This window comes from Atheta coriaria, unplaced genomic scaffold, assembly GCF_025399875.1.
Source record: "Atheta coriaria isolate IRGN ID8LTWV9N9 unplaced genomic scaffold, Caltech_Dcor_3.1 hic_scaffold_10_pilon, whole genome shotgun sequence".
In the NCBI taxonomy this organism is placed as follows: Eukaryota; Metazoa; Arthropoda; class Insecta; order Coleoptera; family Staphylinidae; genus Dalotia; species Dalotia coriaria.
The window spans coordinates 7686510-7708381 of record NW_027045452.1 but is presented as its reverse complement, the minus strand read 5'-3'; the positions used below and the strand labels follow the sequence as shown (position 1 = coordinate 7708381).

General features: G+C 36.1%; 3 protein-coding genes and 1 long non-coding RNA gene across 7 annotated transcripts; 2 read left to right on the top strand and 2 right to left on the bottom strand.

Moving 5' to 3' along the window:
• Positions 1-1299: 1299 nt before the first annotated feature.
• On the bottom strand, positions 1300-4207 carry Bx42 (Puff-specific protein Bx42). 2 transcript variants are annotated; one of them, XM_065314535.1, is made up of 7 exons: positions 4046-4207; positions 3805-3965; positions 3402-3742; positions 2445-3342; positions 1893-2376; positions 1746-1830; positions 1300-1678 (listed from the first exon to the last, which is right to left on the bottom strand). In XM_065314535.1, exons 1-5 carry the CDS (start codon positions 4057-4059, stop codon positions 2189-2191), a joined length of 1602 nt encoding a protein of 533 aa, XP_065170607.1. In that variant the 5' UTR covers positions 4060-4207; the 3' UTR covers positions 1300-1678; positions 1746-1830; positions 1893-2188. The 2 variants fall into 2 exon arrangements, with proteins under 2 accessions (XP_065170607.1, XP_065170606.1); XM_065314534.1 differs by lacking the exons at positions 1300-1678; positions 1746-1830 and having other exon boundaries at positions 2222-2372; positions 2440-3342.
• Positions 4208-4463: 256 nt separating this feature from the next.
• On the top strand, positions 4464-6233 carry LOC135801159 (zinc finger protein 358-like). 2 transcript variants are annotated; one of them, XM_065314536.1, is made up of 3 exons: positions 4464-4555; positions 4617-4825; positions 4941-6233. In XM_065314536.1, the coding sequence occupies exons 2-3, from the start codon at positions 4658-4660 to the stop codon at positions 6165-6167; spliced, it is 1395 nt and encodes a 464-aa protein (XP_065170608.1). In that variant the 5' UTR covers positions 4464-4555; positions 4617-4657; the 3' UTR covers positions 6168-6233. The 2 variants fall into 2 exon arrangements, with proteins under 2 accessions (XP_065170608.1, XP_065170609.1); XM_065314537.1 differs by having other exon boundaries at positions 4512-4560.
• A 169-nt stretch (positions 6234-6402) lies between these two features.
• On the top strand, positions 6403-21872 carry Moe (moesin). 2 transcript variants are annotated; one of them, XM_065314532.1, is made up of 6 exons: positions 6403-6637; positions 7237-7301; positions 8608-8787; positions 18428-18702; positions 18972-19202; positions 19265-21872. In XM_065314532.1, exons 2-6 carry the CDS (start codon positions 7287-7289, stop codon positions 20274-20276), a joined length of 1713 nt encoding a protein of 570 aa, XP_065170604.1. In that variant the 5' UTR covers positions 6403-6637; positions 7237-7286; the 3' UTR covers positions 20277-21872. The 2 variants fall into 2 exon arrangements, with proteins under 2 accessions (XP_065170604.1, XP_065170603.1); XM_065314531.1 differs by lacking the exons at positions 6403-6637; positions 7237-7301 and adding an exon at positions 7876-8016.
• On the bottom strand, positions 7853-8159 carry LOC135801169 (uncharacterized). The gene is made up of 2 exons (XR_010550318.1): positions 7961-8159; positions 7853-7886 (listed from the first exon to the last, which is right to left on the bottom strand). It is a non-coding gene; the product is annotated as an uncharacterized lncRNA (long non-coding RNA).

Sequence of the window (21872 nt, the reverse complement as noted above, 5' to 3'; positions counted from 1 at the left end):
AATGAAGAAATTTTTTTTTTTTTAGTTTTAGAAGAATTACTGTTTAGACAGTGAAATAGAAGACAAATATGTGATAGAATAATAATAGATGCTGCAAAAATCATTTATGCATCAAATAAATAATGTTTAATTGTTGTTGAATTAAAGAATTGAATAAAATTGCGATTGACTCAATTGGCACTGTTTTGCAGTGAAGAAAATGTTCACATCATGTCAACAAATATAAATGTTTTATAAAGATACGGATGCGTTTATCTACTAGTCGACATCGCGTGATCTTACACGGACATGATGTGCATTCACAGACACAAACAAAGAAATAACTCACGTGTTTACATCTTGCTGCGATTCTTCCGCTGCGAATTTATCCTCGATAAGTGCATCCTAGCGACATCTATGCACAAACTATAGAGTTACGTATCAATAAACCGCGTGTTGTATGTGAGCTCACACGTATACGATTGTTGTTACCGAACTCCGTGTTCTTCTCACACATGCACGCCAATAAACAACTTCACACACGCAAACAAGCATTATATGCAAGATATAGAGTTATTTGCAAATGTTTGACACATACGCGTGATTTTACCTGTACACTATAGTTTTTAAACACTTTTTAACTAGAAATAGTCGAATGTTAATACAATATTTTGTAAAATACTATGATTGAAACAAACATAAGTTAATTTACAATGAATGTTAATTGTATTTTCACTTAATTGTAAATACGCCTCAAAATACTGATAATATTTATTCGTGTTTTTAATATTAATTCACGCGTAAAATAATGTTTAGTAGTACTCGGCTTAAGAAATACTAGTATAAACTTGCAATAACATGCAGTTTGGTGTTTATTTATTCGGATTCGAGATAAAAACATGAAGATATCTGATTTGCTAACTTTCATATGATAGTGCATCGATTGAACTTGAATATTTCGTGTAAACAAACAACTTGCAGATTCACAACACAGCAAGGTGCTGCGATTCCTTCTCGATGCGAATTTAATCGAAATAAGTGCACTGTAGCGACATCTATGCACAAATCAGAGAATCATATTTAGATAAGTAATATCAATCGCAATCTCAGTCTCAATTTGTGCCCAGTTGTTGTTTTGCTGCATAGTATGCATAGTCATATAAATGTAAATTCACCAACACAACCAAATAATTTTTAATGCAAATAACTGCATCTTTGCGTCATCTACATTTAATTTCATTGAGTTATATTTCAAATGCACAACGAAGACGCTTAATTTCAAAATTTAAATGAAAAATAATACTTATCTTCATACAAGAGTACTTTGCAATTATTCTAGTCTATATTTCAAACCAATTTAACATAAAATCCAACGCATTCCTGTTATTATTATTCTTCACTGGATTTATTACACATGGTAACCAAAGAGCAAATCGTAAGCGGACTCAAATCAGAAGCCATAAACTCAAACAGCATATCATTATACCCCATACGCAAGAACAAACACTCCATTTGCGAATCTTTCGTGGAATGCGCATCAACACAGAACTGCTCAAACGGATTCAACGTATTTTCCTCACGCATTTTACCAATCGCTTCCATGCAAGCAGAACACACGCTGTCTTCGCTCTGCGCATACTCTAGTTTATTCCATACGTTATTAATACACATATTAGACGAGCCACATTCATGAGCAGTTCTTCAAAATAAATAAATTAAATTAAATTAAAGAAAATTCAACCTAATTCAACTAACTATAGACTTACGCAATATTTTTACAGAAGTAGGAAGGCCCCCAAGTACACGGCTTTGAACCTAAGAGTGTAGCAGGCGTAGCACGGGCTGCATACACTACAAAAACAAAAATGGAGGTTAGTAAATCTTTACAAACTAAAAAACATGTTAAAAATTACCTGTACACACCAAAAAACAACAAACAAACAAGTTTTTCATCATTCCTACTCGTTATTTAACAATTAACTAAGTAAAACACTCAAAATATTGTTTCAAATACCAGTAAAACTATTTTTAAAATGCATAGATAATTTAAATGACGCAGATAACAAACACCAGTGTTTTGTGTTTATCAGAACTCAAAAAATTTACATTTTAGACCCACAGTTACCACATAGAAATTAGAAATAGTTTATTATATCAATAAGTAAACTTATAAAATCAGTTGTACCCATAATCACTCATACAACACAACTTAATCACGCCTCTTTCTCTTATCCCTATCATCCCTGCGTTCTGGTTCCTTCCGCTTACTGGCACGTTTAGCTTGACTCAGAAACTGATCCAAACCGAAGGGATCTTCTTCTTTCTCGAACTGCACCGGACCAGATCTAGTCGCTTCACGATTTGTACCACTAAATTCTTTATCCGGCACAAATCTATAATAAAAAAAAACAAATTATTTATAAATATAGGTTATGTTAACATAAAAAAAATATTACTAACCGATTTGTTTTTTACCAACGTCTCCAAATCATCCCCATACGTCTCCTTATCAATATTCTTATTTGGTCTGTAAAGATGATTCGCCATTGATCCCCCCTCCCTCCATGGTTTATCATAAACATTATACGAGTCCTCATCGCCATACCCATGCCCTAAACCTTGATTCTGCCCGAATAAACGCTGATCAAACTGTACTTCACCTGATGATTGCCCTTTGGCAGGCATTCCAAGCGCAATTTGCTCAGAAATATCTCTTTCCCTCTCACGTTGTAATTTCGACCGCTTATCTGGCGCAGCGCGTGCTAGATTCCTATCCCTTGCACGCTCATTATGCCGATCTTTCCTGAGAGCGTCACGTTCGCGTTCTTCTTCATTCGTCGCGCCTGCATCCGAATGAGTTTTAATCCCGGCGCGTTCATCACGCGCTTTTTGCGCTAACGCACGTAGATGTTCCTCTTTTTGTTCTTTTTCTTTCTGAGCTAATTTACGCTCTAACTGTGCGCGTGTCTCGACACTTTCACGCGCTTTTCTATCAGCGATGTATAAAGCTTCAGCGAGTTTAGCGAAGTTCTCGTTGATGTGTAACTGTTGAAGACCACGTCCGTCAGCGGCAAGACGTTTATCCAATGGCACAGTGTAACCTTTTGCGTTCTTCCAGTTGGAGATACAAGGCGGGATCTTCCATTCTTTTTGTTCTTTTACAGTTACACGACGTGTGGGGCTGTGTAGAACTGGTGCGTGAGGTGATGGTGGACCACGCGGGATTTTTTTGTTGATTTTAAACCGGGGAGGTTCCATCGGGTCGACTTGAGCGTCAACTAAACGAATTACGCGTTGTTTTGCGCCGGAATTGAACGCTGCGCCTTGTTGTGAAGGAGTATATCGAATAAATTCAGCTGGACCCTGAATAATTCGCAAGTTTAATTAGTTTTTAATAAAAAAAGGTAGGAAAAAATTATTACCTGACGTTCTGCGCATCTTACGGGCATAGCCGCCGCGATTTTTGAATTTGTTATCTTCATTAACGCTTGCCGGGTGCGTTCTGTGACGTCTTCAATCTCTTCCTGATTGGGTTTCTCTAAACTAGGATCTTTTTCATCCATTACCTCAACTGGTAACAGATCAGATAGTTTTGAATAAACTATTTTGTCTTTGCCATGGCCTAGTCTTGCAATTGCGTCGTATTTTACTTTGCCTTCTGCATCTAATTGCACTGCGAGTGCATTTGAGGTAGATTCTTTGCCTTTCATACCCATATCCAGTGGGTATTGAGCCACATGGATCTCAGGGAATGCTCCACCATCTGAATATTAAATTAAAATGGTTAGATATATGGTTTTTAGCTTGTTTTTAAAAAGGTTTTACCTCCATAATCAGAGGGTTGTCGCGGAACCCATCCACGTCGTTGTCCATAAGGAGGAGCAATTGGTAGAGCAAGTACCACTGAAGTTGAGGGTCTCTCAGCGGCGCGTTCACGGCGTTCATCATCGCGATCCCAAATCGGTTGAGTTGGTGCTGGTAAAACGCTGAAAATGTATGTTTTAGTATTATTAGAGGTTATGTTTATATTTACACATTTTTTAAGTATATTTAAGCCGCGGCTTACCTTTGGAGATCCATTTTAAGTTGATATAATATAAACTAAACTTATATTTAATCTGTACTATACAATTCTTGTGAAGTTGTTGTCGTAATCATAAAATAAAGAAATTTTACGAACTTTAACGCTTACGGGTAGCCATGTTGAAAAACAGTGGTTAGTGAAATATCATGAGTGAAGTAATGACAGCTTTCTTTTTTGTAATCGAATATAATCGTGTTTTATCAGTTATAATTAAATATAATAATGTTTGAACTTTACCCATGCATTATTAATTGTTTATTTTAGTATTACCAATAATAAATAGTTTCTAATTTAGTTTATTTCAATAAATTCATGCATTTTAAGCAGTTTGTATTGTGTAGTTGGCAGCAGTGGCGTTCATTTAGGTGACGCACCTTTTCGATTATTACCGACATTTACCGACCGCTTACCGACGCCGACACTACACCAGCACAGATTGATAAAGTAGCGAGCGTCCATTTCGTGCAGTTGGTGGCGTTATCGATTTGGCAAGTAAGGTAACTACAATTTTCTAAGCTACCGAATTTATCAACATTTTCTTTTCAACTTGTAGCGCACAATAGGAGCAAATCCAAACAACTGCATATTTGCGCAATGAAAACCTACAGCCGCAAGAAAGCGGATGAACAGGAGGAGGTTATTCTCGACCTGAATGAATTATGTCGGCTTTGTATGACCAAGGAGGATCAGTTGGTTTCCATTTTCGAAAATGACGGACCGGTATCACTCCCACTACGGATTATGGCTTGTGTTGCATTAGAAGTAAGCGCACAAGAAAAAAAAAAAAACAAGTTGTTTAATACACAACTTTTGTTTTTTATTTTAATTTTTATAAAACTTAAAATTGTAGTTTTTAATACAAAAACTTATTTTTTAGGTTCTTGAAGGAGATGGCCTTCCAAACAAAATCTGCCATCCATGTAAATTCCAACTAGAGAAATCCTACTCATTCAGGAAAAAATGCGAAGGTTCCGACGTTAAACTCCGACAACACGTTCGAACCTTACAACAAAAATTCCCCGATGCTGAATTTTCAATAGAAAGGCCATCAATCAAAGATGACGAAGAAGAAATCATCCCGAATCAAACAACACAAGAAATAAACACCGAAAGAGAACTCGCTGGTGTAACACAAGTTGCCTACATTGCACCAGACCCCGAACCGGAATCACACGACAACATAACACTACCAACCGAAGACGATCTGGAACACGAAGACAAAACAAAAATCAAGAAAAACGACATCGGCGAGAATGACTACTACGTAGTAGAGACAGATGACAACGCAGCTGACATGCAAATGGACACAAATTCAACACATCCTATAATGGAAGACCAAGAATTAGATTTTATAGCTGAAGCAGTAAAAAGCACACTGGCAACACATCCAGATTTAAATCTCACTGGAGATTTACAAATGAAAGTCGAGCATGAACCTGGCAAACCAACACAAGTTTCAGTAACGACTGATGACGGTTCAGTAATCGTCTTAGAATTAACAACAGATGAACACGACCAACCGGATTACGAACACGCCGATGACGATGATGATGATTCGGTTGTAAACGACGACGGGGAATTAAAAGTCTTTCAATGCCCCTCGTGTCCGAAATCTTTCGCTCGGAGGATACAACTTCAGCGTCATAGTTCCGTTCACATGCAACAAAGAGGTTTCAGCTGCGGCATTTGCGAAAAATGGTTCCCCACGCGTTCAGCTTTAATAAGACACGAGCGAATCCACACCGGCGAACGGCCGTTTCAATGCGAAGTCTGTCAGAAGAGTTTCGCACAGAAGGAGATTCTCTTCCGGCATATGATGACCCATACTGGGTTAAAACCCTATAGTTGCCCGCATTGTTGTAAGGGATTTACACAGAAAGAACCGTTGCGTGCGCATTTGAAGACACATTTAGATGCGGGCCCTGTGGATGTACAGCTGCACTATTGCACGCTGTGTCCGAAAGTTTTCTGTCACGCGTCGGGGCTGAGTAGGCATTTGGTCACGCACACGGGGAAAACTTTCAAATGTCGTGACTGCGATAAGAGTTTTAATGATAAATCATCTTTAAGGCGACATATACGCCAATGCGGACATCAAGAGTAACATTTTATATTATAAATATTTAAATTTTAATATTAATTTGATAAGAAGTAAATTAATTCGAAGAAATATTTATAAAAGTTTATATTTTTCATCTGTCACTTTCTTTTAATGTCGGTAAAGTTGTAAACTGCGTTATATCATATGAGCTGCCACCTGTGAGGCATTTGTGGAACTACATGTTATTGCGGTAGAGGCGGAGGCCCAATAGAACTCCGGCGTAACGGTCGCGTCTCGTGTTTCGCGTTCGCAGTCGCGAGTAGTCGTGGAATCACACGTCGTCGAACGTATCATCGCGCGAGGTAGAACGGCGTCGGCCTGTGCCACTGCGTTTAGTTAGCGGGTTTGTGCGAGTTGTGCGGTCGTGCTCACAGGGTGTGTTTGGTGTGCCCGTGTGTGCGGAAAAGTACGCCACGCGAATTGTGCCAGTGTGCGCGTTCCGGAATTTTACCATCCAGGCAGTCAAATACCACGTAAGTTAAGCGGCCGGACGTTAAAACACGCCATTTTAAAAAAATAACCCACGGTCGCCGGCGCGCGTGTGTGCTGGCGAGGAGAGCCTGGGCTGCGGCTGAACGGCTAACAAGTGTGCTGCTTGTGCTTCTAATTCTTTTAATTGTCTGCTTGGGCATTATCTAAGACACAAACCAGTGACTACAAACTACAATAGCCCTTGTTGCGTTGTGCACTTGTTTGTCGGTTATCTACAGGTCGATTTCTTCCGTTTGCGGTTCTCAACGATAATCTTCTACGTAAATTTCCGGTTTTGATGATAACATAGATTTCTTTTTAATCTGCGCTCGATAAACAAGATTCCTACCCTGATACATGTGTAGGTGTCTCCTTTAAGCCTTCATAATTTGATTTATTCTTCATTCCGTTCACGAGCTTAATTTAATTATAGCGTGAGTTTTATTCTACATTCCGGAAAACGAATTTGTTGGTCAGTGTGCAAGCACGTACAATTAGCAAGTTGCGGTGGTAATTGTGACGTGGACTATATTTACCTATCGAGTACGCTCAGCAAATATTTTTTCCAAACATGAATACTAATGTATTTTTCTATTTGCAGGTTTATCGCTTCGCATACGTAAGACATAAAGGACATTGTGTCGTGTAATCATGGCGCCAAAATCGGTGAGTAAAAACAATTTCAAACATAAATCAATCGATCGTGATTATTATTACCTGGTAAAAATCCGTGCGGTGCGTTTATGACCACTTGTTGAATATAACTTGTCTAGCGGCCCGGCGCGCACCGGTTTTGCCGGCATGCCGGCAATGCAAGCAGCGAAGAGCACGAACGCCGGGCAGAGCACGGTGGTTGTTTGGCTGACGAAGCTGCGTGCAACGTGTACGCGCTTCCTGATTGGCCAGAATTTGAATTCAGCGCGCGCTCGTCGTCGAGCCGAAGACACGCGAAAGCGCTGCGCAAGGCGACTCCGTGTGAGTTTGACCTTTAGCCACGCTTTTGTTTTTATTCAATTTACAGAGTGTTCCGTACAGAAACTTTATATAAACTCTCTTAATTATATTCACCCAGTAAAAAGTCAACATTTGAATGAATGACTCACCAAATTAACACGTTACTTCTGTATTTTTTGTGTTGAGAAATTAATTACACCAGTCATGGTCGCAGATGTAACTGTTTTCAAATATGTGCGTCGACCATCTTGAAATCACATGCATTTGACATCCGACAGTTGAACGCGAGTGGTCGTCCTAGTAAAACCGAAATAATTATTTAATAATCATCGGAGAAAGAGTGATTGCAGCTAGTTTATAAATAAATGTACCAGTTTCACTTGGATTCTGAACTGCACTGCACTGAATAATGGTCGCTGGAAAATCGGTATGTGGTGACTCATCGACAACATCTTGATATGCGTTTTTTGTCCTTGCATGCATTTTATTTCGAAACAATTCGAAAAATTCACCGTTTTTACATGACAAATGACAGTTGGCGGCCATTTTGTGATCTCACTGAATAAACACAACGAAATAAAACAACTGTGTCACTTTATTAGCGTATTGTTATAGAATGAAACATTGTTGACATTGAGTAGGTTACAATTTATGTTCTTATGTAATTTATCTACGTTTACAATCATTATTCATGGATAATTAACAAACAGTTATTGAATGACTCATAAATTTCTATTGTTTTTAATTTATTTTGTTTAAATGGGTGAAAATTACGTTTTTTTGTCTATTTTTATACAAAAACTTTAAAAAATTTAATAAAAGTGATGATATAATGTGTAATTTTTTGTTTAGAACAAGTTGAATAGGACACGGAACTTTTATTCGATGCATTTATCAACAATTCATGCGATTTAATAAAGGCTTTCGTCAAGGTCGCCGTTCATGTCGCGTTGTTTCGTGATCGTTAAGATAATAAATTATGGTAAAAATAATAATTTATTTTCTTTGTTTTTTTTAGATGAACGTCCGCGTGACGACGATGGACGCCGAGCTGGAGTTTGCCATCCAGGCGACCACCACCGGCAAGCAGCTCTTCGATCAAGTCGTCAAAACCATCGGATTGCGTGAGGTTTGGTTCTTTGGGCTGCAATACACCGATTCCAAGGGTGATTTGACTTGGTTGAAGCTGTGGAAGAAGGTAATTACTTTTAAAATTTATTTTTTATTGATTTTTATTGACTTTTGTGTGTTTTGTAAGCTAAAAGCTAAGATTATTATCAATTGAAAGTAAAAACAATTATTGTTAATGCTAGATGATGTTGCATAACACAAAGTGCTATTGATTTTTTATAGCCTGCTAATTTATCGTAGTAAAACGCAAAAAATAAAATGTTGCAGGCGGTTGGTTAATGAGAAACATGAGAAATTTACAGTTAGCGTGTAATAATCGATAATTGCGACGAGGTTCTTTTATTCACCTTGAATGTTTATTAATTAGTTTTGTTTTCAACATTTAATTTAATTTGAGTTGATTTGATGTGAAATGCGATTTTTACATGACCTTGCCAGCTTTCTTTCATCTCTCGAAATGGAAACAGCGAAAGAGAAATGAAAAGCGACCAAATCAGGCGTGCTGGCGTGCCATTTGTGTCGCGCGACAGGTCGGCCGGTTTGAGAAAGTGCTCTACAGCCAAAGTCAACGGCGAATCAATTAACGATGCGCGGTCGAAAGTAAAAAGTATAACTGCATCACGTTTATACTCTGCGATGTGAGTATTTGAGTCGCGTCCTTGGCGCGTCTGATGTCTTTCTAAAAACAGGTATCATCATATTTATGCGCGCATAGTTTCATTACGGATTGCGAATCTTGAAAATGTGTGTCGATGATGAGCGGTCAATTTTTGTATTTTCTAATATTATACTCGTACATATTTCTACTCTCACTAGCAGCGGTAGTGTTTAATGAGTTTTGATGAGATGTTTTATTGGAACCTTGGAAAGTAGCTGTTTGAATGTAGTTGATTAAAAATCAACTCACACATTATTATAAAATAGTTTTATGGTGTATTATTTTAAAATAATTGTGATGTTTTGCGATATTTTATGAATGAGTCTTAGAATATCTATGATCTAATGCTATGTAGGATATTTACTATTTGCTGTGATTTGTGATCAAATTAACAGGTGAATCATAACCTGTTAGATTTAATTACTTACGTGGAAATATTTTCTGAGGTAACTTGTTTATAAGTAGGAAAATTTTACAAGTTGTGACGAATTGTGAATAATATTAATTTAATTTTTATTTTTATTTTATTGTTATTAATGAATATTAAAATTAATAATGTAAAGTTGTTGGTGTGGTGGTTTTGATTGTGCAGGCTTCTTTATTAGCAGTTTTGTTATTGCAGACGGCGCCGATTTCGGCCAATTTGTTTATTCGCGCTTTACGAGCGATGATGGCGCAACTGCATTTCATTTGCATTTCGATGATACCGCAATAGTGAATTGCGCATTGAGGAGCATGTAGAACGCATTTCCAAATGTTTATAAGTCAGTTTAAATTTGGTTCAAACAATTTGGATTGCTTACTATCAAACTAGGTAATTTATATTAGGTACAAATAGTTAATTTATCGTTAGTATTGAATTGATTAATTTCGTTTGAAAGTTTTATGTTTTATAAAAAGTTAGGTAACTTTTTAACACGATTTCTTCAGGATTGGGAACATTTGTTGGTGATTGTATAAGTGACTTTTGTTTAGGGCACCGTGCGAGGGTGTCAGTAAAATTGACTTGTGTTCAGGGCAGCGGTAGAAGTGACTCGTGTTCAGGGCACCGTACGAAGGCAGCGGTAGAAGTGACTCGTTTCGGGGCACCGTACGAAGGTAGCGGTAGAAGTGACTCGTATTCAGAGCAGCGGTTGAAGTGACTCGTGTTCAGGGCACCGTACGACTTGTTCATGAATTGAGAAGTTCTGAGTTCAAATCATGCGCGAAATAAAATTTTAAAAAATTATATTAAAAAATTCAATTTTTTTTATAAATTATACAGGGTGTGAAGGAAGTAACTTTGGACAGGGTTGTATTTTTTACTGTGTGCAAGACCGGATTAAAAAAAATCTATCTTTCTATCTTTTATTTGCATTTTTTCACATTAGAAATATTATATAATTATCATTTGTATCAACAAATCCCCAAAAAACTAAGCATATTGTTTATTAATCCATCTACTAATAACATTTTCAATTACCACGGCAAATCTTTTTAATTTTCCGCACAGATGGACGTATAATACAACGAAAATCTCCTTGTTTAATTGCTTAGATAATAGATAAATACAATTTTACCAATAAACACATTCATTCCGCATATACCTATTAGATATATGCTAATCCTAATAATTGTTACATATTGCACAGCATTCAGCGAATACTCGTATCAAACGCGGAAATACTGTGTGGGAATACGTCGCCGACACAAACAGCAATAGTTTTGCGTAATCTGTGAGTAATTTCCATGCCGACATGGAACGGAAACGGCGGTGGCACATAATGCAGCAACCCAACTCAACTCTCAACTCATGCACACATAGAATTTATTTATAAACCATAATCGTATTTCTATCGTGAATAGCGAATAAATTCGCTGAATATTATGATATGAATAGGATTAGGGTTTTGATAGCGAATTTCAACCGTCGTGTGCTCGTTCGTATTCAATGTTAAGAGTAAAACAAACAGCGGATTTAGGCGAATTAAGGCGTGCATTCTGACGCACAGCGCGCGTTTTCTTTGGCAGCGTAAGGCTTTGTACGTTTTCATTCACTTATTAATAATCCATACCTTACGGAAGCGGTTATTTTTAGACATCACGCGAACGTGCACGGCGGAAAAATCATTAAGCCGCGGGATTTTATTCGCAAACTCGAACAAACAAAAATAAATTGTGCTAAGCTCTAAATGCGGTGGAATTAATATTTAGAGAAAAAAAAACTGATTTTCTGTAATTTTTAAACGAAAAAGTTTCGTTTTTTACGGCAAAGTCTTTATAACTGCGAAATTTATACAACTTAAATGGTTTATATTAATTTTCTCGTTATTGGTGCTTAAATTGCAGTAGATTTAAAATTTAGAAGAAGAAAAGACTGATTTTCTGTAGTTCTTAAAGGAAAAAATTCTCTTTTTAACGATAAACTTCGTATAAAAGCGAAATTTGTATAATTTGGCTGGTTTTTATTAATTTTCTCGTTATAGTGTTACAGTTTCTCTGTGTAATGACGAAAAATATTTCAATTACTAGCAATTATGAACATTTTTAGAATATTTTTTCAAAGACATGTCATCGATGATTACATTTGAAATATTGTTGTAATTATAATCCCAACATCCCTACAAATTGCAATGCAAATTTCTATAACTTAAGCACGATTTTTCAGCTAATTTGTTGGGTGCACGTTATGTTACAACAAAATCATTCAAACATAACACAAGTGAATACAACTGAGCGACGCGGAATTCATATTTAGACTTCAGGAAATATTTACAGGCAATTTTACAAGAGGAATTGAGTTTATAACCAGCGCAACAAAAGATTAAACAGATTCCAATCCGCGTAAAATCCAATATTTATCTAAGAGCGAATTTAATTTCATAATTTAGTAAACCATGTGTATACTAAACTAAACCTCAATAATATTGTCTATTTATAGCCAAATTATGTCATATACCACATCACATCATCGTCATGTTAAATCTAGAAAATATACAAATCCGCGTCGTTAAATGAATAAATAATAATAAAAAAGCATTATACATACTTCTGCGGTATTCAATGACTCGTCGTCTCTCAATTCCAGAGAATTCCAGCGATGAGATAAATAGCATTTATTATGAATCACAAAAATATAATATTTAACTGATATATTTACCCTCTTAATAAAACCTTTGCATATTGCACTATAAAAATATACACACAAACTTTGTTTGATAACCGAACTGTAGACAGTCTCAAATTTACGGTCAAATTTATCTCAGCTTTATTATTGAATTATTTTTTTTTATCAGTTATCACCTTGTGTTGATATAATTGAATTGAATATCAAAATGCCACACATAACTCTCTTATCACCGCCAATTATTATAAGATTTTTTTTAACGTTTATAAACCTGTTTTGTTAAAATAATTCATTTGTTGTGATAAACTCATCAAAATCTAATCAAGATAAACAAGTTTATTAATCGCGGCATTAACTGATAGAACTGACAAAACTCAATTCATATCACATATTATCTAAACTTTTTTTAAAGAATTTAAGCGTTTTTTTTTTGCTTAATTATTTTGTAAAATTTGTTGATTTGTAGATTTTACATTCGGGAAACAATGTAACAGCTCTATATGTAACTGTAACAGTAAAATAACGCCAATTGTGATAAGGCACGAAATATGACTCAATAAATGAAGTTAATGCCAAATGTAAGACGGCGGCGGCGGCGATGGCGACCGCACAGATTACACAAACGCGCCACGATTGTTTGTTATCTGCGCTATAACAACCTGTAAACCGCGCGCGGGAATGATGTGTGCGCCTGATTGAGAAAGCCTTGTCGCACATATTTTACATCATTATTTTACTCTCAAACCTCGACACATCGCATAATTGCATTCGCAATCGACTGGAATAAATATAGGTCTGCACTAAACACAAAATAATGAATAATGCATTTATTTTTTCAACGTTTTGAGGTTAAAAACCACTTTAAAGGTTGTATTTCAGCATAAAAACTAATAAAATTCATCATTTGGTTTTATTTTCGTTTATTTGTCAGATGGTGGCCACATCTGGCCATCTGCTTCGTATATTTTTTTAGATTTTAGTTAGACGTATGCTTTTTTCATAGAATCGTAGCATATTTATTTGATAAATATTAATTTAATGATTTTGTTGTGTTCGTTTATAACGCAGCCGGTTAATCAAATCATACGAGGCACAAAGTGTCTCATGAAGTTGGTAAAACAATACTCAGCGTCGAGTCTCGACGACTCGGATGATGATTTATCCGAGGACGATTTGGTAAGTGTGGTGAATGTAGATTTTCGCGCAATACAATCATGCTCATTGATAAATTTTATGCTTTTATTGGTATTTCCGTGCAAATATTTAAGATGCAATGCGCTGTGAGGGTTTTTCGCCGTTTGGGAAACAATGAAGTCATTATATTGCATCGTCGCGATAAGATAACACATGACTTAACCTTACTTTGGCGCTATTGTAATTTTTAATGCGGTTGGAATGTCGGGATGTATCATTTACAAAGAATTAGTATTTTTTCGTGGGTATCAGGTTTATATATTCATGTACGAGTAGATGTGGTGGATACTTGCGTGCCAATTGTGTGTGTCATTTTTTTTATTTCGCCGGCGTGCTTTGCAAGTTTGAGCGTATGCACAAGACTTTCTATTTGCACGCGGCGAGTGCGCGGCGCGCAGCTTAACGAATCAAGTCTCGGTGTCGCCTCGAAAAAGTTCATTGCCTCGCTTACCGGCGAGAGATATATTCTCGCAATGTTTGCACTCAAAATTTACATTGTTGGCTGTGATAATCGTAATGAGACTTGGACGGAGAGGCTGCGATTTACAACTGCTGTATTAATTATACGGTATACGGTATCACACTTTTATGAATCGTTTAAGAGTTTAATGTAGTAAAAACTATAGGTAGGAAGGTTTTTGAAAATTGTGAGTGATATATTTGAGATTAAGTCAATAACTTACTAGGAAAACTTGAAAAACGTATATTTTTGCTTTAATTTTTAATAAAAAAATATGTGTTTTTGGAAAAATTGTAATATCTACGAAAGTATTTTATGTACAGAGTTAGGAAATATATTGTTTTAAAGAGAAATTTATTGAGGATCTTATGGTTATATAGGATTTGTGAAATTTTGAGAATAAAATAAGAAAAAATACGTTTTTCGAATCATTTTGGATTTTAAATGCAAAAAATAAGGAAAAATCAATTAAAATTTGATTGACAATTGATTTTTTGTGAAATTCTGCGAATTCAAGATAAGAAAAACGTTTTTCGAGTGTCACTACTTTTATTCAAGAATTTTGTGCGATATTTTTGCAATTAAGATATTAGCGACACTTGAAAAACGTTTATTTTGGCTTAAATTAAAAAAAAAACATTTATCTGAAAAATTGCAATATTTTCTATAATATTAAATGCACAACATTAGAAAATATACCATTTTAAAGATAAATTAACTGTGCAATTAATATCTGTAGAAGATTTGTAAAATTTTACGAATATCAGCCCAAAAAACGTTTTTTCAAGGGTTATTTCACTTCTCTATAATTTATTTTGTAAATGTCTTACTCTATTTTTTTCTTTTTGTATTTTTCAATTCTCTAGGACTTTATGTCTATATTTATTGTCGTCGTTGTTGTTTTAAACTGCTGATTGCTGATTGTTGACCGGTTGCGACAATAATTAACCAGAACCGACAAACAAAAATGTCCACGCGTATGTTATTGCTGGGAGAATGTACATACTCGTTACGCAACATTAAAGGGAAATTACCGATGCTTATTTCCATCACTATTACTATAACATTATTACTATTACACACTGGCCGGAGCGTAGCAAGCAGTAGCAGTCCAGTTATACTGTTATTTACTATTTTTCGAAATGGTTCTCCAAACGTCTGCGTTTCGATTTTAATTGCACGTCGTTTTATTTTTATATTTTTCAACGAATCGCAGACGAAACAATCTATTAATATAATATGGGTATAGTTATAGGTAGACAACTAACAGGGTTTTGCATATTTGTTTTACAAAACAAATAATAATGTAATAATATTGAAATTCTAAATAATGCATTTGTTGAATTTTTGAAATTGAATTGTGGTTCCGCTGAATGAATTCGCGCAGGATGTATTTGTTATAGGTATATGCCCAGATGGATAACGATAGGATATTCACTTGATTCACTTGTTGTTCGCTCGTGTCGTATCGAAAGGTTGTAATTACCTGGGCGCTCACGTGCATCCGCACGGCGGTGGTATGGTATCAAACTCGACATCGAACATTAGACAAAACATCACATCAGTCAAATAAAATAATACAGTAGAATCTTGATAACTCGAACCTTGTTAAGTCGTAATCCTCAGTAACTCGAAAAGATATGCTATTCCCTTCCGCTGAACCCCGAACGACGCTCTAACTCGAATTTTTTAGACTCAGTAACTCGAACAATAAGTTATTTCCCTGTGAGGCATTACTCGTACATTTTAATACTCAGTAACTCGAACTGCAAATACTACCTCAGTAAGTCGAAGTTCATAAAATTTTATGATTTCTTACTCGAGATTCCCGGAGCTCAAAACTCGGGATTCCCGGAGCTTAAAACTCGTGGCAATAAAATCAAAAAGGAATGTTCGGGGCTCGGGGCCTCTTATCTATTGTTTTTGTTTTGCACACGTGCAAGGAATGAATTCATTCAATAAACTTTCTAATTTCTAAGAAACACAGATGTTATGTTTCTTCATTTTTGGTCACTTTTGGTTACTTGGCTCAGTCAGTACATATTTGTTTGGCTGTTAACAAGCAACAACATGAGTACAATACAGCAATTGATACACTACGAACTTACATTGAAAGATGTAATGATATCGAGTATCATATATTCGGTTCACTATATGAACTAGAAAAATAATTGATAAAAATCTGTAAATGGCTTGAATCAAACGAAGATAACAGATTTTTATCAATTATTTAAAACATACAGTGTAAGTTCATTCATTATAATTATGTACTTGACTTTCATTTTATGTTACCTAATGTAATTTGTCGTAATAAATGTTCTATGAAATTGTGCCTTTTATGTCGAAATTTGATGAGTTACCTCTTCATATCTTGAAATTCTTGTTAAGTCGAAAACTTGCTATCTCGAATTTTTTTTGGTTTCCCTTGACATTCGAGTTATCAAGATTCTACTGTAATAGTTTATATGAAATGCAGATATAGTTTTTATTTAATTATATAGGTGTACACGAAATAGCTTTGGACAGGGTTTTATTTTTTTTAGTACGCAGGGCCAGATTTAAATATTTATGACAGTTTTTACATTTATTTTACTTTTTTCATATCAGAAATATTAGATAATTACCATACATATCAACAAATCTCCCAAAAATTAATCAAATTGTTTATTAATCCATCTACTAATAACATTTTCATACAAAATGTATGCAAATATCATTACTTTATTTTTTTATTTATTCAACTTGATATTTTGACTCTGTACTCGGACAAGAGTCGAGTGCATTTCGGAATAATAAATTTATTGAAGTTGATGATGATTTACAGTGGTTGTGTGTACTCTGAAGCTCTTTATAATTGGGATCTTGACCTTAAGTACGTGTACGCACGCTATGTGAATGTGGCGGTGCAGCTTTTGCATTTGCCCTCAAGCAAGGACACTTAAATGAAGCATAAAATGAACAAACTGACGAGAATAGAAGCAACAGAAATTTTAGGCTATTTATATATAAGAGTGCTTAAACAACACAACGCACAACTTGCAATTCGCAAGATTCCGCTACAAATTTTACGGGATACAATCAAAGTACAAATTTACCGGATGTAATATTTTTTGTTTTTAACCAGAAACTCCCTATAACGACGAAATTTATGCTGAAACTTGATTGGTTTATATTAATTTCTCTATTATAGTGAAATTAAAATAAAATTTTAAAAATTACATTGTTAGTCATATGTTCGGTATGTATACCGCATGTCCAACATTGGACTATTTTAATATTTGTTGTTTTTCTTTGTTATTTGCTGTAACAAATATTTTAAAACCTTTTAAATGTTTTTTTTAAAGATTTCATCACTATTTCTTCTTAAACATGCGTAATAAACGTTAATCAAATACGTGCTAAACTGACTAAGTGACACGAATACCGAACACACCTGCATTCTACCGCTTCGTCACCTGGGCAGCCAGTGCAAAGTTACCTTACCTGCCTGGCATTGCACGAAGCACACGCGAAGCGCTCGGTCTCTGAGGACGCGCTCGAGCGCTTAATAAAATGCCGTCTGTACCGTTATCATTGACTTATTAACTTTTCACTAATACCACACTCACTTGCAAACGTATTATTAACAAAAGAGTAATACATACAAAAAAATAAAACGCATATGATTAAAATTTTCATAAGAATAAAGTTTTTCTCTTTCAATGAAAAAAAATAAAAACGTTTAGCACGTTTAGAAAATTGTCGTTTATGTAATAAGTAGTTTTTATTACCTTCCCGATCGCATTGAAATCGTAATTAAGCGTGTGTGTATTACGTAATAACGTATACAGTAATAGCAGCACAAACACATTGTGCTCGGTATTATCAACTGCAACAAGCAACCAGCAATCGTGTGATGTGTGTAGTTGAATGGTATTTGTTTGCAAATTTGAACGTTTCGTTTTGCCGATGCAAGTGCAGAACGAATCGGCCGAGGACAATATATTCACGCGACACACAGAACTCGGCTGGTGCAGAGTTCAAGGCTTTCGTACAACTTGCTAATGAACAACTCGTGCAACCAGTGTCACATGCACACATCACATGACTTACTTTTACTATGAACAAAAAATTAAATTTTAAAAATAAATAAAACCCTAATATGTATTCTCTTTTGTGTTACATCTTAACATGTAAAGAGTGGTCCATCGAAAAACTGGGTAAGATTTTATGTTATAAACCGTTGAATTTAATTTTTATAAATTTTTGGTTTTAAAAATGTTTTTAAGTTTTTTTGTTTTAATTTTTAGGTGATGAGCCAAAATGTAAAGAAGGAAAACCCACTGCAGTTCAAATTCCGCGCCAAGTTTTACCCGGAGGACGTCAGCGAGGAGCTCATCCAAGACATCACGCTGCGCCTCTTCTATCTGCAGGTGAAGAACGGCATCCTCTCGGACGAGATCTACTGCCCGCCCGAGACGTCCGTCCTACTCGCCTCCTACGCCGTGCAGGCCAGACACGGCGACTACAACAAAGCGCTGCACACGCCCGGCTTCCTCGCCAACGATAAATTATTGCCACAGAGGTAAACACCTTCAGTTTCCTCTTTTAAATATTCACGCATTCAGCAATTTTATGAAGTTATTTTTGGCAGAGTAGTCGAAGGTACTTTGAGTAAAAGGTAAAACAACAACAAACGTGTGGAAATTAATTAAATTAATTGATTAATTGATAATTTGGGGTTTTGATTGAATTAATAATAAGCTTTTTTAATAAATGTTGTTGTTTTTTGTTTTATTTTGTTTGTTGTGTTAAGTTTTTGTAGTTTTTATTAAATTTTTGTTTGTTTTTTAGAGTTATGGATCAACATAAAATGTCGAAAGAGGAGTGGGAGCAGAGTATTACAACATGGTGGTCGGAGCATCGCGGGATGCTGCGCGAGGACTCCATGATGGAGTACTTGAAAATTGCGCAGGATTTGGAAATGTACGGTGTGAATTATTTCGATATACGTAACAAGAAAGGCACTGAGCTTTTCCTTGGAGTCGACGCGCTTGGTTTGAATATTTACGGCAAAGATGACAAGTAAGTTAAATTTTTCTAATTATTTCTAACAAAGTTTCTAAATTTCTGGATTATTATTACAGGTTAACGCCGAAAATTGGTTTCCCCTGGTCGGAAATCCGTAACATCTCCTACAGCGAGCGTAAATTCATCATCAAACCGATTGACAAGAAAGCGCCGGATTTCATGACGATCGCGTCGAGCGTGCGCGTCAACAAGCGCATCCTCGCCCTCTGTATGGGCAACCATGAGCTATACATGCGCCGCCGCAAGCCGGACACCATTGACGTGCAGCAGATGAAGGCGCAAGCGCGCGAAGAGAAACTCGCCAAGCAGCAGCAACGCGAAAAGCTCCAATTAGAAATTGCAGCGCGTGAGAAAGCCGAGAAAAAACAGCAGGAGTACGAGGATCGCATCAAGGCGATGCAGGAGGAGATGGAGCGCAGTCAGGCTCATCTAATGGAAGCGCAAGAGATGATTCGTCGTCTTGAAGAGCAACTCAAACAACTGCAAGCCGCCAAGGAAGAATTGGAAAAGCGGCAGAACGAGCTGCAGCACATGATGGAACGCCTCGAAGAATCCAAGAACATGGAAGCAGCGGAAAGGCAGAAACTCGAGGACGAAATCAAAGCCAAACAGGTGGAGGTACAGCGCATCCGCGAAGAAGTCGAGGTTAAAGACAGCGAAACAAAACGTCTACAAGAAGAGGTTGAGAATGCTAGGCGCAAAGAGGAGGAATTACGAGAGAAACAGATGGCTAATGCCGCTAAAGGACACTTGGAGGAGAATCAACACGATGAGGATGAAGATGAGATTGTCAATGGCGATCTCATCAGTAAGGAGTTGTACACCGATGAGAACATCATCGATCCGGTTAAAGATCGTCGTACACTCGCCGAACGCAACGAACATCTACAGGATCAATTACTCGCGCTCAAACAGGACCTTGCGCAGACGCGTGACGAGTCCAAGGAAACGCTCATGGACAGAATACACAGAGAAAATGTCCGCCAGGGGCGCGACAAGTACAAGACGTTAAGGGAGATCCGCAAGGGCAACACAAAACGCCGCGTCGACCAGTTTGAGAACATGTAAATGTTCAACGAGATGACAATCCACACACAACTAGTACACCAACCTACTACGCGAACATTATTTTTTTGAAACGAAAGCAAATAATTTTTATCCTGTTTAGTATTTTCTAAGGATTACTACTACTCTGCAAGCATGTCTTTTTCTATATTGATATATATAGAGCAGTGAGGTTAGATAGGCAGCCAGTTAACCTCACGCGCACTCCACGTATTTAACTAAAAACAAATCTAACCTATTTCGAACAACTTAATGCTCAATACGAAGTTGTAACACACGCAAACACCGCGCGAAACTTAATTATTACAATAATTGCATTCGATTGCATACCTACTCCAATTAGAAATTAACTTTAACCATTTGATACTACACTTATTATATACATATACATATTGCATCAATTACTATGTGGAACTATTTTTATATGTGTATCTGCTGTAAGATATCGATAGGAAAATTGCCTGTGCCTATTAAGTGACCTTAAAACACGAGCAGCGGGAGCGTTAGTTAACATGTTAGCAATGAATGAAGTTTTTGGTTTGATCGAATCAAAATTTATGAAACACGAGAATGATCTAGAGAAGAAGCATTCCACTATCTAAGTTAGTGCCATCATTACTTACAATCTAAAGTGAAGATCTTAAACACACTGCAACTGGCAACGAAAACATTGCGTCTATGTTTTTGTTGTTGATTTTTTTTTGGGGGGGAAATTAATTTCGGTTGGTGCTTCCATTTTATTAGGTTTTTTTTTGTTTGAATTTTGAATACTTATCCATGTTTCTTTGTAAATATAGCATATTTCGCATTGCGTTCGAAAAAACTCCACACACAACTCGTCGAAAACGATAGCAAAATCCAATCATGTGTACATAGGAAATTAATTACTAACCAACACAATTAGTTAACTCGTTATGTGTCGAAATTCTAAACTGTTATGTTATTGATTATTAATGTTTTTTCATCATGTAGCATCGAAGCGATATCGAATTTCTGAGCGCAAGCATATTTTCTATATAAGTGTACGTCCGAATCGTTGTTCGGATACTTTAATTTATTATTATCAAGTGAAGAGACTATAAACATCTCCATTCTCCGGCATTGACACGACTGTTTGTTACAGTGTTGATTGTGGTTGACACACCAGTTTGTTTCACACCTCTGAACGATGAAGGATTATTGTGGTATGGGGGGCACATAAAGATTTATTATCCTTTGTATTTTTACAATTGTTGTTCACGTAGTCAATTATACAAGCACGTGTAGCGGCGAGTGCAGGAAAATCACACACACATAACACTTGAAACACTACTACTACTTCCATTTCGTTTTTGTGAGCGTCGATATTTATGTTTTCTGGCATTTACGATATTTTTGTCATTATATTTCGATTGGTATTAGCGCACGAGATTAATGGAGGGCAAAAGCCGATGCAAGTGGCATTGTTATTTTTAACGTCATTGGCTTATTGAATCGAGAAAGTATTTACAACTTTACGGAAATTGTACTGGCATAACATACATTTGATTGTAAAATTTTTGTTTATTTGATTTTTTTCTTTGTATTTCCTAGGGTATTAATACAATAATATTAAAACAA

Bases quoted from the DNA above. Each gene is read 5' to 3' on its own strand.
- LOC135801159 (XM_065314536.1), top strand. From the start codon at position 4,658: ATGAAAACCTACAGCCGCAAGAAAGCGGATGAACAGGAGGAGGTTATT. The intron at 4,826-4,940 runs GTAAGCGCACAA...CTTATTTTTTAG, and splicing joins TGGCTTGTGTTGCATTAGAA to GTTCTTGAAGGAGATGGCCT.
- Moe (XM_065314531.1), top strand. The intron at 18,703-18,971 runs GTAAACACCTTC...TTTGTTTTTTAG, and splicing joins GATAAATTATTGCCACAGAG to AGTTATGGATCAACATAAAA. The intron at 19,203-19,264 runs GTAAGTTAAATT...TTATTATTACAG, and splicing joins ATTTACGGCAAAGATGACAA to GTTAACGCCGAAAATTGGTT.
- Bx42 (XM_065314535.1), bottom strand. The intron at 3,743-3,804 runs GTAAAACCTTTT...TTTAATATTCAG, and splicing joins ACAACCCTCTGATTATGGAG to ATGGTGGAGCATTCCCTGAG. The intron at 2,377-2,444 runs AATCGGTTAGTA...TTTTTTTTTATT, and splicing joins GGAGACGTTGGTAAAAAACA to ATAGATTTGTGCCGGATAAA.